Source organism: Furipterus horrens, unplaced genomic scaffold (genome assembly GCF_987537825.1).
Source record: "Furipterus horrens unplaced genomic scaffold, mFurHor1.1.pri manual_scaffold_2, whole genome shotgun sequence".
Lineage (NCBI taxonomy): Eukaryota > Metazoa > Chordata > Mammalia > Chiroptera > Furipteridae > Furipterus > Furipterus horrens.
This window is the reverse complement of record NW_028327172.1, coordinates 10,540,222-10,554,662: the sequence shown is the minus strand read 5'-3', so window position 1 is coordinate 10,554,662 and position 14,441 is coordinate 10,540,222. Positions and strand designations below refer to the sequence as shown.

The window sequence follows — 14,441 nt, the reverse complement described above, 5'->3', positions numbered from 1 at the left end:
TAAACTGGTTGTTTAGCTTTGCCTTTCACCCTGACAAACTGTTCTCCATACAGGGTGAGGCAAAAGCAGACTTACAGTTGTTCACATGGAGAGTAATATAACAATTACTAAATAATGATACAAGAATAAACTGCGTTTCACTTACAAGCATCAGTAAACCTACGTTTGCCATACCCTGTATTTAAGAAAGAGGGAAGAAGAGCTAATACTAGGCAGGAAAACAACTTGATAAAATATTTGCCCTCTTTGTTGTATATGTGCTCTGTATGTGCTGCTCTGTTTTCAGTTTTGGAGCTGCTTCTTGAAGTCCTTGGAGGAAGAGGAGCTATGTTCTGAGTATTTGTCCAGGATGACGGAAGGATCGCTGTGAGCTGCCCATGAACCTGTGCCGTTGTGGAGAGCAGGACCAATAAAATGACATTGGTCCAGTCAAGACAGCATGAAGTATGTAAAACAAAGTGGAGTCACTCATGTCAAAGAAAATGGCTTTCAGTCAGCCATGACACTTTAGTTCAAGACGAAAACTCCTTAAGTCACTCTAAGACAATCTGGCATGGGGACACACTTAAGATATCTACCCATGCGGTCAGAACAGACATGTCTGGCCAGGAGACACAGCTAAGATATCTGCCCCTGTGATCAGAATGACCATGTCTACAGAGCAGGACCACCCATAGTTAGGCTCTTGGGTAAATTCTACTCTTGCTAGCAGGGATGTCAAGCAAAACAGCCACGTACCACGCATAGGTGCTTGGACAAATTCCAAACTTGGCATCAGGGGTGCCAAGACATTTATTGAAAGGACCCAGAAGGGTGCAGTACACCACTTTTTAGGTACAACTGAGGCAAGATCCAGACCACTGCTGAGACAGCCGAGCTCCACATACCAGAGCACGGCTCCATGCCACACTGATCTCCTTTGGCATCGGCTGCTGGAAGCTCTACCCTGTTGGACTGAGGACTTTACCTTCCCTGCTGCCCACCTGCCTCCAGAGATCCTTCCTTGCAAGACCTTAACAACTCCTCTTCCCACCGTGCTGACTCCTAGACCTGCAGACTGAGACTCTGGGACTCGGGTTCATTTTTCCCCATTGATTGCTGTGTGTTTGTGTTATTACACCCTTAGTTTGTTAAAGTATGAGTAGGATATTAATGCATGTCAATGTTCTACTTTGAGTGAACCTGCATCAATAAAGGCTGAGTGAATAGCACAGTTACTGTGTGTGACTCCCGTCTATTCCTCGGTGCCAGGCTGCTCAGCAGGCAGCTAACCGAGCAGCTGCCCAGCTGACTTATAGGAAAGACTGTATCACGAACAGATGCTCATGACAGCCATGCATGGAAACAGAAACAGGAGAAAGAGATCACAAATATATTTGTAAATTACCCAAACAATGGTACTTTATAAAAAAATTAACTTAAAAAAAGAAATTTTCTGAGAAAGAAGAAATTGGATTTTTGAAATTTGACAAAGACGTATTATGAAAAATGTCTTAGACACAATCATAGATGATAGAGAAAATACAGAGATGAATAGAGATTCTTCACCCTGAAAAGAAATTGCAAACATGTCAACAGATCATGCTCATGTCTGAACGAACAGATTATGTCTGTGGCTGCCTCTGCTGCTCACCCTTACGCTTTTTCAAAGCTTAGCAAGAGAGAACGTTTTATTTGGGAAATCGGATCTGACTGCACAGTACCACAGGTGACTCAGCACACACATACACACAAAGACTATAAAAGATGGTGGTGTTGGTATTTTATAAAAGTGAAATAAATGAAAATCTGAGGGATGGATAGCCAAGTGACCGCAATGGTGAGCTGATGGGGAAAATGGAATGGTTAGGTCTGATCTTAGAGGCATGTGGTCTGGAGAATTGGGGGATCTTAAAAGCACTTTTCTTCACCACCTTAAAGCAAAAATATATACACAAATTCTTCATATTGTAAAACTCTGTATTTAAAATTAAATGACCAATAAATGTAAAATTTCCCCCCCAAGACTAGGAATGAGAAAATGTGAGCTATTCCAATTAAAGAGTTCTGTTTCTATTGTCCTGGTTAAGTTCTGGTTCAATGACATTTTATGAACTTGGGCAGGTTTTATTTTATTTTATTTTTTTGTTCAGTTTGTTTTTAATTTTTCTGTGCCTTACTATGATGTAACAACAATAACAGTATTCATTTCATTGTGTGTTTATGAGCATGAAAAGAGATATTACATTTCTTTGTCTCATATGAGAGACATTGGTTATCTAAGTGGAGATATAAAAGGATTTTTTTAATCACTAAATATTATATCAAGTTACATATTGTAAAAAGATTCAAAAGGCCTTAGTTATGTTATCTCAGTAGCATTTCCATAATTAGATATGAACATATATACCATAAAGCAATAAAATCTTTTCATGTACGTTACAATTGTAATTGCCCTGTGCAGTTAAGTTGGAGACTAAAGATAAAATTATAAATTTAAGTACCTCAATACTTTGGGAAATTTAAAAAATCTAAATAACTTATCTGTTGAAGAAAATATTATAGTATAAATTCAGAAATGCTTAGAAGTTTTGTCTGCACTCTTTCTTATATACACATAGAAAGTTAGAAAGAACTTTGATGATAACACAGGTAAAGTTCATTCTGAACACTAAGAAAATGAGTGGTAAGGAGATAAGATGATGGGTATCAGACCTTCATCTCATTTCCTAGTTTAATGATTTACTGATGTTTTATATGTCTCACCAAGTACAAATTTACAAACAAATTTTCACATAGTAACAATTGCATAAATTAATGTGTATATTTAACTGCTATTTTCTCTGAAACAATTTTGACATTAGCAAATGTCATTATCAGAGAACCTGTCAGAGGCTGTGTAAAACTTTTCATACCCTATGAACAGACTCAGAATGTCAATGTGAGTAGTACTTTATTTTTTACCTACCCTAAGAATACAAGTGAAACTAATAGACCTGATTCACTTGTTATTTGAAGATATAACAACACAAAATGCTTATAACAAGTAATTATAATTATTGGGCATATTTCAATTTCCAGATATGGCATTGGATGTTGGAAGCAAGATGGTGACCAAGGAAGAGGCACTCAAGTTCAGAAAATTTAACACTTTGACCATAGCTCACAAATCAGAAATGGAAGAACCAGCAGAGGAATCAGATCTTACAGTTCCCAGTTTAGTGTTCTTCCTTTTTAATGTACTGCTTCCCCAGAAAGTTCATCACTTTCTGTCCACTGAATAGACTGCTTGGAGAAAGAGAATAACTGTTGCCTGAAATGTTAAAACTTAATTTATCTAATATTATTACTTCTTATTCTAAACTAATGATTGCACTGTAAGCTACCAGAAAAAAACAAATATGAATAAAATAGAATATTGAACTAGAATTGGCATTTGTTTTTTTTTTAAGTATAGATGATAGGGATACACCAGATGTTCTAACAAAGATAAGAGACAGAAGAGTGAGAAGAAAAACAGACAGCCAAGGTATCAGGACCTTAACTTAAAACAGGAGGCAATTTGTGTCAAGAATCTAGGATAGTGTGTGGGTATTGTGATTCAACTGGAAAGAAGAAATCCAAGAGCCTTTTTTTTTTTAAACTCTCTGCCCGTGAACACCTTCTCCAGTTCAAGCTCTAGATTATAGTACTGACTTAATATCTAAGAAACTTGCAATTTTGTGCAGATCTCACTGGCTATCAACGCACATCATTTTTTAGTGGAAACCATTGCTGTTAACCATATATTAATTCTAGAATTGTGGGGCTATGGCAGAGACAACTAATACAGAGGAACAGCCCATGAGAGGTGTGTCAGACTGCTACTAAAAGTCATGAAACACAGCACACACTCACATGCAGTTAGTAACTCTGACGATGAGCCAAGTGACTGCAGGTAGAACCTGACGAAACAGAGACTCTTTCTCACCAATTCATTGTTGTAAGGTATTTGAAACCCAATTCATTTCTCTGAGTATTATCAGACTGACTCTTAGTTCAAATATCTTGGTTCTCATTAGAGAAGCCGTGCTTAAATGTTAAGTGTTAAATCTTGCTGGTCACCATGGAAAGAAAAAAATACCAATGAAAGTTTCTCTCACCAACAATTATATGCTCAACTGAGAAGTGACACATATGAATTCTAATCTAGCTCATTGTTCAGAAATAGTCACACACTTCCACCTAAACCCAAAAGGGAAGTATAATACTATCATATGCACAGAAAGCAAAAAATCTTAAAATAACTAGGGAATAAAATGAATGACAAGTACAAACATGTAAACTTTTGTAACAAAAGTTTTACTCTTTGTATTTCGATTTTTTAAAAATCAGTAAAGCTTTAAAAAATGCAGTGTTCGTGAGATTCCACATATAAGTGAAATCATATGGTACTTGTCTTTCACTGACTGGTTTATTTCACTTAGCGTAATACTCTTCAGGTCTATCCATGCTGTCTTAAAAGATAAGGTGTTTTTTTGTTTGTTTGTTTTTTTTACAGCCAAGTAGTATTCCATGTGTAAATGTACCACAGCTTTTTTATCCACTCATCTATGGATGGGCTCTTGGGCTGCTTCAAATCTTGACAATTGTAAATAGCACTGCAATGAACATAGAAGTGTATATATTCTTTTGAATTAGTGTTTTGGGCTTCTTTGGATATATTCCTGGAAGTGAAATTGCTGGGTCACAAAACAGTTTTATTTTTAATTTTTTGAGTTAACTCCATACTGTTTTTCATAGTGGCAGCATCCATCTGCATTCCCACCAGCAGTATGTGAGGGTTTCCTTTTCTCCACATCCTCACCAACACTTGTTGTTTGTTCTTTGTTGATGTATTGATGATGGCCATTCTGACAGGTGTGAGGAGATATCTCATTGTGGTTTTAATCTGCATCTCTGATGATTAATGACGTTGAGCATCTTTTCATGTATATTGGCCATCTGTATGTCCTTTGTATGTCATGTCTATTCAAGTTCTTTGCTGATTTCTTAATTGGATTGCTTGGTTTTTTGGTGTTGAATTGCATAAGTTTCTTATACATGTTGGATATTAAGCCCTTATCAGATATATTAACAAATATTTTCTCCCATTCAGTGGGTTGTCTTCTCATTTTGTTGATGATTTCCTTTGAAATGCATATATTTTTGGTTTGATATAGTCCCACTTATATGTGGAATCTAATGAACAAAATAAATTAACTAACAAAAGAGAAACAGATTCATAGATACAGCGACAGCTTATCAGAGGTGAAGGGGATTGGGGGCTGGGTGAAAAGGGTGAAGGAATTAAGCAAAGAAAAAATTCATAGACACTGACAACAGTGAGGTGATTATAAGAAATTAAGGGGGGTTATGGGGAAGTAGTAGAGGATAAAAGAGGGATAAATGGTGATGAAAGGAGACTTGACTTGGGGTGATGATCACATAATATTGTACAATATACAGATGATAGACTGTAGAATTGTATCCCTGAAACCTCTATAATTTAATTAACCAATGTCACCCCAATAAATTCAATAAAAACTAAAACATAAATAAAAGTATTAAAAAATTGCAGTGTTTTCTATTGATGTACCATATTTTTCATTTCACCATAAATTTTGTCTTTTAATTTAGAAAAAAGTCCTAGAGAAAGTTTTGGGACCAAAAGTATAGAGATATCTTCTAGGGAAATACGTATATTTTTTAACAGCTCTCTGATTAATGCTTCTTTCACATCTTTATTTCTAAATATATAAATCATGGATTCAACATGGGTATTACTGTGTTATAAAATATGGCAACCATTTTCTTCTGTTTCACAGATTCCTCTGGGGGGGGCGGTCTAAGATACATGAAGAGGAGTGTGGTATAGAATATAGTAACAACTGTCAGATGGGAAACACAAGAATTTAGGTGCCTATTTCTAAGATCCTTCATGAGCGACTATCGTTAATAAGCAGATTCCTTAAATATTAGGTAAAAATTCTGGATCTACTGAAATAATTCACTAACAAAAAAAAAATCATTTGATCAGCACATACTTAATTCTAAGTCCAGCACAATGCAACATGAAAAAAATATAAACTGTTTTAACAGGCTGATGGTGTCATTCCAGCCAGCCAGTCAACTCGTGAAAGCACTTGGTATAATTCCTCCTTTATATTTAACATGAGTGTTCATGGATATTACTATGAGCTTCACGTTGCTAGTGACAATCGTAAGTGTCAGTGCCATTATGGGTTACTTGTATTTCTAAGCAGTTTTGTTGCCTTATGACTAATATTTTTCCTCAGAGTCATTTGTTATTCCATTTAAAAACATTTTTCTTTTACATTTGAAAATGGAGATAGTTTGTTCACTTTCAGAATAGAGAGTCACTCATTATTTTATGCTGCCATTATCATTGAAGCTTTATCTGGTGCCAAGCTAGGCTGTAAGGATAAAGACATGGATGCTGAGATCAGAAGATTTGAAATCATAAAGGGGCTGGTTTTACATAACTGAATATGTGTGTGCTTAAATCGTAATAGATCTAGGTACGTGTTTGAGTAGAATCCAGCAAACTATCAATTGAATTTTAAGTTACAAAAATAATTATTTGTTCATATGTGTGTGTTAACAGAATTTGTAGACAACCTGACTTTCCATATAAAGTTATTTAAATAACGTCTAGTCATAAGAAAGCTTGAAATAATTACATATGATAATATATAATTAATATTAAAATGTTACCCTGAAGGAAATATTGAGCAAAACTAGGTTCTCAAGTGAAAAAGAAACTTTGAAATGCAACTGAGAAAAATGTCTCCATTAGGAGAGTGACTAATTACTGTTCTAAATATGGCTTTTACTTTGTCACTGAAAGTAACATGCACATATGTGATCACAAAACGGTTATAACACTAATTTTGTTCAGACCTGACTGGTCCGACATAACATTGAACTAGGAGCTATGGGTAAGCTGTAACAGGGGCACAAAGGACGAACAAGTTCTTGTGTTGCACAGCCACAGGACTTACTTCAATTCACTCAGAATAAATAGTTTCCTTCCTCTTTTGCATCAAAACTTCCATTTTCTTATACAACAGCACTTAACAAATTGTATTGATCTTTCTCTTTACAGCTTCACAAACTCAGGAAAAGTCTACAAGCCGTATGTCTTTGTAAGAGCTGACCTTGGCCTGCTTCAGGAGTTTAATCTGAAACAAATAATTGTCTGGATGCTCTTGTTATGGCAGAAGAAAGAAGATATCTTATTGAAAGTAATCCTCACACACGGAGAGAAATGAATGGATGTAGGGATAGACATGGGGATGTTATCACCAGTTCTCTTTCTTAGAGGTGACAAATCTCATCAGCCTTTGTGCCCACATTTCTCTAAACCATGGGATCAAAGCCCCTACACGATTAATTCTAGAGAATTACAAAATAGTACAACTTAGCTCATGACAGTCAACACGCAAACTCACAATTTTGTGCATACTGTATGTGTATATAGATATAACCATACCACACGTTGGTGTGTAGATATATTAAAATTTTCTGGAAACATAAGAAATTGTGAATAGTAGTAATTTTCAGAAAAGAGAATGAAAGATCAGGGAGATGAAAAAGGAAATATTTTATTCTTTTACTTTATAGTCTTTTATAGATCAAATAGTTTACTCCTAGAATGTGTAATTTTTATAATCTAAAAGCAATATGTAAAGTCATAAATGTAAAAATGTATAAAAGAGGAGAAAGTACACCCCATACATACATATATAACTTCCACTCTTTTACACACACACAATGTACTCACATGTCTCATATATAATTATAAATTTTCTATACCTATACCTTTTATAGTTTGTAATTAGATTAGAGCTTTTTATCATCTATTTAAAATTGATTTTACTGTCCTGGCCAGGTAGTTCAGTTGATTAGACTGTTGATATGATATGTCAAGGTTGCGGGTTCCAACTCTGGTCAGGGCACATAAAAGAATCAACCAATGAATGCATAAATAAGTAGAACAACATCACTCTCTCTCTCTCTCTCTCTCTCTCTTTCTCTCTCTCTCTCTCTCTCTCCCCCCCTCTTCCTCCCCCTCTCTCTCTCTCATCAATAAATCAAATTTAAAATACATAACTAAATAAAATAAAATTGACTTTACTATAACTGCAATTAAAGTCAGCTCCAATTGTTATAAATATGTTTTTATTCAATTTATAGAAAAACAGAAGCTGTGCTTTTTCTTCAAAAGTACCTTTCTTCTGATCAATTTCCCCAAAGCTTGTTTCACATCCTTGTTCCTCAGACTATAAATGATGGGGTTCAACATTGGGCTTACAAAAGTGTAGAAAACAGCAATGATTTTGGACTCCTCCACTGACTTGTCGGTGGGAGGTCTAACATACATGCAGAAGAGGGTCCCATAAAACACAGTCACTGCCACCAGATGGGACCCACAGGTGGAAAAAGCTTTCTGCCTGCCTTCGGCGGAATGCATCCTCAGGATGGCAATGAGAATGAAGACATAGGAGATTATTATTATGAGGAGGGAGTTGGACAGGTTAAATCCTGCTACCACGAACATGGATGTCTCCTTAATGAAAGTGTCAGAGCAAGAGAGCCGAATGAGGGGTGGGTCAGCACAATAGAAGTGATTAATGATATTGGAGCCACAGAAGGTCAAGCGGTATGTCCACATGGTTTCCATCAGGCCACTAAGGAACCCATAGATGTAGGGACCAGCAATCAGGCGAATACAGACGCCATTGGACATCCTGCTGCTGTAAAGCAAAGGGTTACAGATGGCCATGTACCTATCATAAGCCATTACAGCTAGCATGTAATATTCAGTAATCACCATGGCAATGAAAAAATAACACTGAACTAAACAAGCAGCATAGGAAATGGTTTTCTTTTCTGATAAGAAGTTTACCAACATCTTAGGAGTCACATTAGTAGAATAACACAAATCCAAGCAGGACAAACTGGCAAGAAAGAAGTACATGGGGGTGTGGAGGTGTGAGTCTATCCTGATCAATACCAACATGCCAAGGTTCCCTCCAACCGTGATCAGGTAGATCACCAGGAACAGTGCAAAGAGGATGGGCTGAAGCTCTGGACGATCCGTTAATCCTAAGAGAATAAATTCAGTCACCAAGGTGGAATTTCCTCTGACCATTTTCTTAGGTGCCAGCGTCGCTCACTTAGATGAATGAAAATAAAGAGGTGATTGAGAAGTTTGCCATATGTTTCTTTCTCTCGTTTTCCTCCTCTCTTCTTCCACTCTCAGTCACCCTCACGCATCGCTATTATAGGACAGTCTGACACTGTAGGAGCTGGGACTTTGAGAAGGTTACCTACTGGTCTAATGTTCAGGTGATTCCCAAAGAAGATGGCTCTTGTGACACCAAGCTGATTTGGAATGTGGGAATTAGGACCCCAGGTCTGTCTAAAAATGGACTGGACCGCCATCTGCCGCTTGAAGTTCACTGTAAAATCATGGGCTTCACCACTGAGCCCAACCACAGTTCTAGACAAAAGGGCGATGTGTTTGAAATGGTTTTTTAGTCATTAACAGGGTGGGTATATTTACAAGTTCAGCCTCTGAGAATTGCACTCCCCGCTATATGAGAGAATTAGAAATTACAGAGGTTTGAAGCAAATTCTCTGGGACCTGTTTGACTGCATTATCTAGTAAATACAGGAGATTGTGTTAGGAATAGGTCAAAGATAAGAACTCCAAATTTGGAAATAAGCCCTATATGAATTACTGATGAAGAAATTTCCATTCTGAAGGGTTTATATGAATAAAAGAAGAAAGACATAGAGAAAAGAGAAGCATTCAGAACTTAGAGCATAGTTTTGTTTGCTTATCCATTCTCTCTCTTTTTTTTATTTGATTTTTTTATTTAACCAAAAAAAGTATTTAAGGGATTTATAGCCAATAACAGAATTTGGCAAATTTCTGCTGCTGGTGGAACACAAATATGACTCTAAGCTTTCTAACAACATATATAAATAATTCAACCTTTTTTATTACAGAACTATAATGTCCAAAAGTTATAAAACAAAAATTAATCAATAGAGAATTATTCTTAGCACATAGTTCAGCATAGTTCAGATGAGGTTAACTATAATGAAAAACTTATACATTCAGATAATGTCAATTCAGATAATATTGACTACAATTAGAGAATAAAATGAGAAATTTTATGCCAGGCATCTAGAAAATATTTTTTCATTATGGATTTTTAATGTTGTCATATGTTTTTTCATAAGTGATTCACTAAATAAGATAATGATTCAAAACTGAAATGCCTATGGGAACCATATTAGATCATAAGAATGAGAAGACAGTCCAGGTAAAAGTGAACTGGAATGAACTAGAGCATGACTCCCAGGCTACAGAGTCAGGAGCAACTCAGGCCAGTTGAATTTTTACTATATGGTAATGTTGTCTCATGCTCCAAGATCTTAACACCTCTCGATTTTAAAGAATTACCAGAATTCATTATTTTTATGTGAAACCTAATCAAATGCAGTATTGGCACATAATTTTGTTTTTGAACTTCTCACATGTGAATATAAATTATACAATTTCTATTTAATGAACCCCAGCACCCTCTCCCTCTCTTGTTTTTCCATTTCAGTACCTCACAAATATTGAGGGCAGGGTGCATTACCTGATTACAATGTATGAACCTAAATTGTAGATCATGTTACACTTTGTAGCTTCGTACTAGTCAATCATGTATCAGTCAAAACTCATTAGAAAATAGTCCTTTTCCCTTAATACAGTTGGGTTTTTTAAGTAAACTTAAGAGTACTCTTATTCAGTACCAGACTCTAACTAAATAATTTCTAAAATTTCCATCATCTGTAACATTCTGACTCATCGTTTATGTAGTTACAAATTATATATTTATTATTAGTCATGTATTTTTCGTTAATGTTAAATTTGTCCCAAAAGTTTCTTTCTCCAATAATTTGAAAAGAGATTTATAAAGTTCTATGAGAGTTTTATTTTTGCTAGAGTGAGTATCACTTTGCCTGAATTTTTCTCTCTTCAAAATTATTTCCCAAGGTTTTATTGTTGTAGTTACTGATAAAGAAACTTTTATCAACAAATATTATTCTAAATAATTTATTAGATTGGCAAGTGCTTACTATAATATGGTTATTTAATGTTCATTAAATTATTAAATGAATAATTTAATATTCATGCTATTTGTAGAGTAAAATAATTAATGTAAACACATAAATCCAATAAAATTTTATATTTTCTAGTGATCGATCTGAATAATAAATACTGAGAAATTATGCTCACATTCAAAGTTCCTTTTGTTGTCACCTGAGTCCTACTCGTGAAGATTCAAAACGGAAACAAGAGGAGAAAGTGCAGGCATGGAAGTCAGAGTTGTCATACCTACCTGACCCAGAGAAGATTTCTCAGAGACACTAGTGGCCCAAGGAGTTAGTTACTGGGAATGATTTATACCTAACTTGGAACTTGGAACTTTTATCCCTGAAGTATTTTCAACACACTCTGAAAAAAAATAATTACAATGTTACTGCAAGAGAAAACTCTAGGGCAGTAGTAATTTATGTTCACTGATACTCATTAGAGTCTGGGGATACGCAAAATGTGATTGCATCAATTTGTAATCATTTCGAGCTGATTCCTTGGGGTGATAAGGAGTTTATTGTCATACATTTTTTGTATTAAAGATCACATTTATTCCAATCAGATCATTAAAAATTAATAAAGCTATAAAATAATGACTTGATTCGTGGCCTTTTATGTTTCTGTGATATTTTCCCAGTCTGAATTGTGTTTTGTACAGCCTCTTCCATAAAATTACTATTGTTTGCTGAAAAGACCTTCATCTCTAGAATAAAGTGGTTAAGTTACAAAACTCAGTGACTAAAATCATTTGGACAAGCTATCATAATGAGTCATAATAAAGGTATTGTGTCCAGGAGTTTGAAATTAATGTGTTATGAAAAACCTGGTGAGCATGTAACTTATCAATATGTGATTTGCTCATACATGAAAACAGTAAATGTGAAAATAGTATATCTACCTTTTCTTCCCATTTACCAAGTATTCAATTATCTACTAAAACAAAAAAAAATTGTAATTATGTGAAATGATAGATGTGTTAACTAACCTTATTGTAATAATCATTTTTCAATATATACATTTGTAAGCTTAAGCGATGTTATGTGTCAATTATATATCAATAAAACTGGAAAAATACTAGTCAATAAATTTTCAAAAATAAAATTATAAGGCTCGTTCTTTGACAAGAGAACTGAATTACAAATGTATGACAATGAAATATCTTTTAAAGTCATTAATCACTCTCTGTTAAATAACCTGTGGATCAAAGAAAAAGTCATCAGGAAAATAAGAAGATACTGCAAACTGAACAATAAACACAGCTAAAGCAGTGTTTAGGTGAAATGTATAAACACATGACAAAAATAAGACTGAAATCAATAATCCAAACATTTATTTTTTAAAAAAACTAGAAAACTCTAGTAAGAAAGCAATTATTCTTTTCCTAGACCTTAGTTTATGGATCCGATGTTGAAATTCAGAGAAAAGAAGTATGTCCCTGTTGCTCAGAGACCACACACTAGATCCACAAATTCACATCTAAGAAAAATGCTCATTCTAGTCTTCTCTCTACTAATCACTACTGACTATTACACAAGTACATGAATAGGAAACCATTACTATGACTATAGTTATGGTTTTACTTACTAAGTCAGGGTGGAAAGTGTGTTTCTTAAAGATAGACAGGAATAAGAATAAAATGAATTCAAGAAACTGGCCTGAAAGCATGTTTTTTCTGTCTATTATTATAAACAAGAAGAGCACACCAATGTTCCATGTCATGCCAAGAGGGAAATTCCACTTACAAACTGTTCCTCAAATTTAATGTCTACAAATCATCTAGGATTTGGTTAAAAAACAGATTTGGATATGGTAGATCTGAGGTACAGAATGTGATGCCACATTTTTAAAAACCTTCAGGGTAATGCTTTGGGGCCACATATTGAGGGACAAGGGCAGAGACTAACAGCTGTATTTCATTCGTTTTTTTCCCAGAACTGAGCTTTTCATGGAGCTACTAGATACATATCCATAAAGAATACCAAACTCATCATGAATACGCAAAGACATTTGAGCCAAAGATTTAGAGTTATGATTTATTGGAAAGTGGGGGCATTGCCATCCTAGTGACCGTATTTCGTCTGAGGACATTCTTCAATGCCTGCTTTACATCTTTGTTCCGCAGACTGTAGATCAATGGGTTAAGCACTGGATTTACAAAGGTGTAGAAGACAGCTATTAATTTGGATTCCTCAATAGTCTTATCTGTTTGTGGTCTTACATACATACAGAAGAGTGTCCCATAAAAAAGGGTAACAGCCATCATGTGGGAACCACAAGTGGAGAATGCTTTGTGCCTTCCCTCTGCAGATTTGATCCGGAGGATGGCAGCAATAATGAAGGCATAGGACACCAGGATGATGGTGAGGGAGTTGGAGAGATTGAAGCCAGCTGATATGAGCATGGCATGCTCTTTGATATAAGTGTCAGAGCAGGAAAGCTTAATGAGTGGTGGGTCAGCACAGTAGAAGTGGTTGATGACATTGGACCTACAGAAGGTTAAGCGGAAGGTCAGGATGGCCTGTAACAGGCCATCTGAGAAGCCATAGATATAAGGAAATGTGGCCAAGCAGAGGCAGACCCGCCTGGACATTTTCACACTGTAGAGCAGAGGGTTGCATATGGCCATGTAGCGGTCATAGGCCATGGCTGCCAGCATGTAAAACTCAGTGAGGAGGAGCGCGATGAAAATGTAACACTGTGTAAAGCAGCCAGCAAACGTGATGGTCTTCTTCTCCGATAGGAAATTAGTCAGCATCTGTGGGGTGGCATTGGAGCTATAGCACAAGTCAACAAAGGCTAAGTTAGTGAGGAAGAAGTACATGGGCGTGTGAAGGCGAGAGTCCAATCTGATCAACGCTATCATGCCCAGGTTGCCGAAGAGAGTGACAAGGTACACAACCAGAAAGAGCACAAAGAGGAGAGGCTGGAGTTCAGGGCGGTCTGTGAGCCCCAGGAGAATGAATTCTGTTATCACACTGTCATTTGTGGTGGGCATTTTCTGAGAGTCTCTGCCTGGACTTGAAACAAACAGAAATAGGGCAGACAGGAAGGTACAAATCATATTACGGATTAGTGAAAATATTTTCTCCCCAACTTCATGTCATTCACAATGAATATTAGCATAAACCAACTTTGTATTTTTACCAAGAGATTATTTCATTTGCCTGTATATGCATTACTATTGTATTTCTATCTCTTATCTACACTTATACCTATAGCTATATTTATAGATAATATATTTATACCCAGACTTATATCC

General features: G+C 35.7%; 2 protein-coding genes across 2 annotated transcripts; both read right to left on the bottom strand.

The window, feature by feature from the left end:
• Positions 1 to 8,206: 8,206 nt before the first annotated feature.
• Positions 8,207 to 9,184, bottom strand: LOC150017810 (olfactory receptor 5M5). Its single transcript, XM_090267244.1, has one exon. The coding sequence runs from the start codon at positions 9,173 to 9,175 to the stop codon at positions 8,207 to 8,209; it is 969 nt and encodes a 322-aa protein (XP_090123370.1). The 5' UTR covers positions 9,176 to 9,184.
• A 4,024-nt stretch (positions 9,185 to 13,208) lies between these two features.
• On the bottom strand, positions 13,209 to 14,177 carry LOC150017809 (olfactory receptor 5M11). Its single transcript, XM_090267243.1, has one exon. It carries the CDS (start codon positions 14,175 to 14,177, stop codon positions 13,209 to 13,211), a length of 969 nt encoding a protein of 322 aa, XP_090123369.1.
• Positions 14,178 to 14,441: the final 264 nt, after the last annotated feature.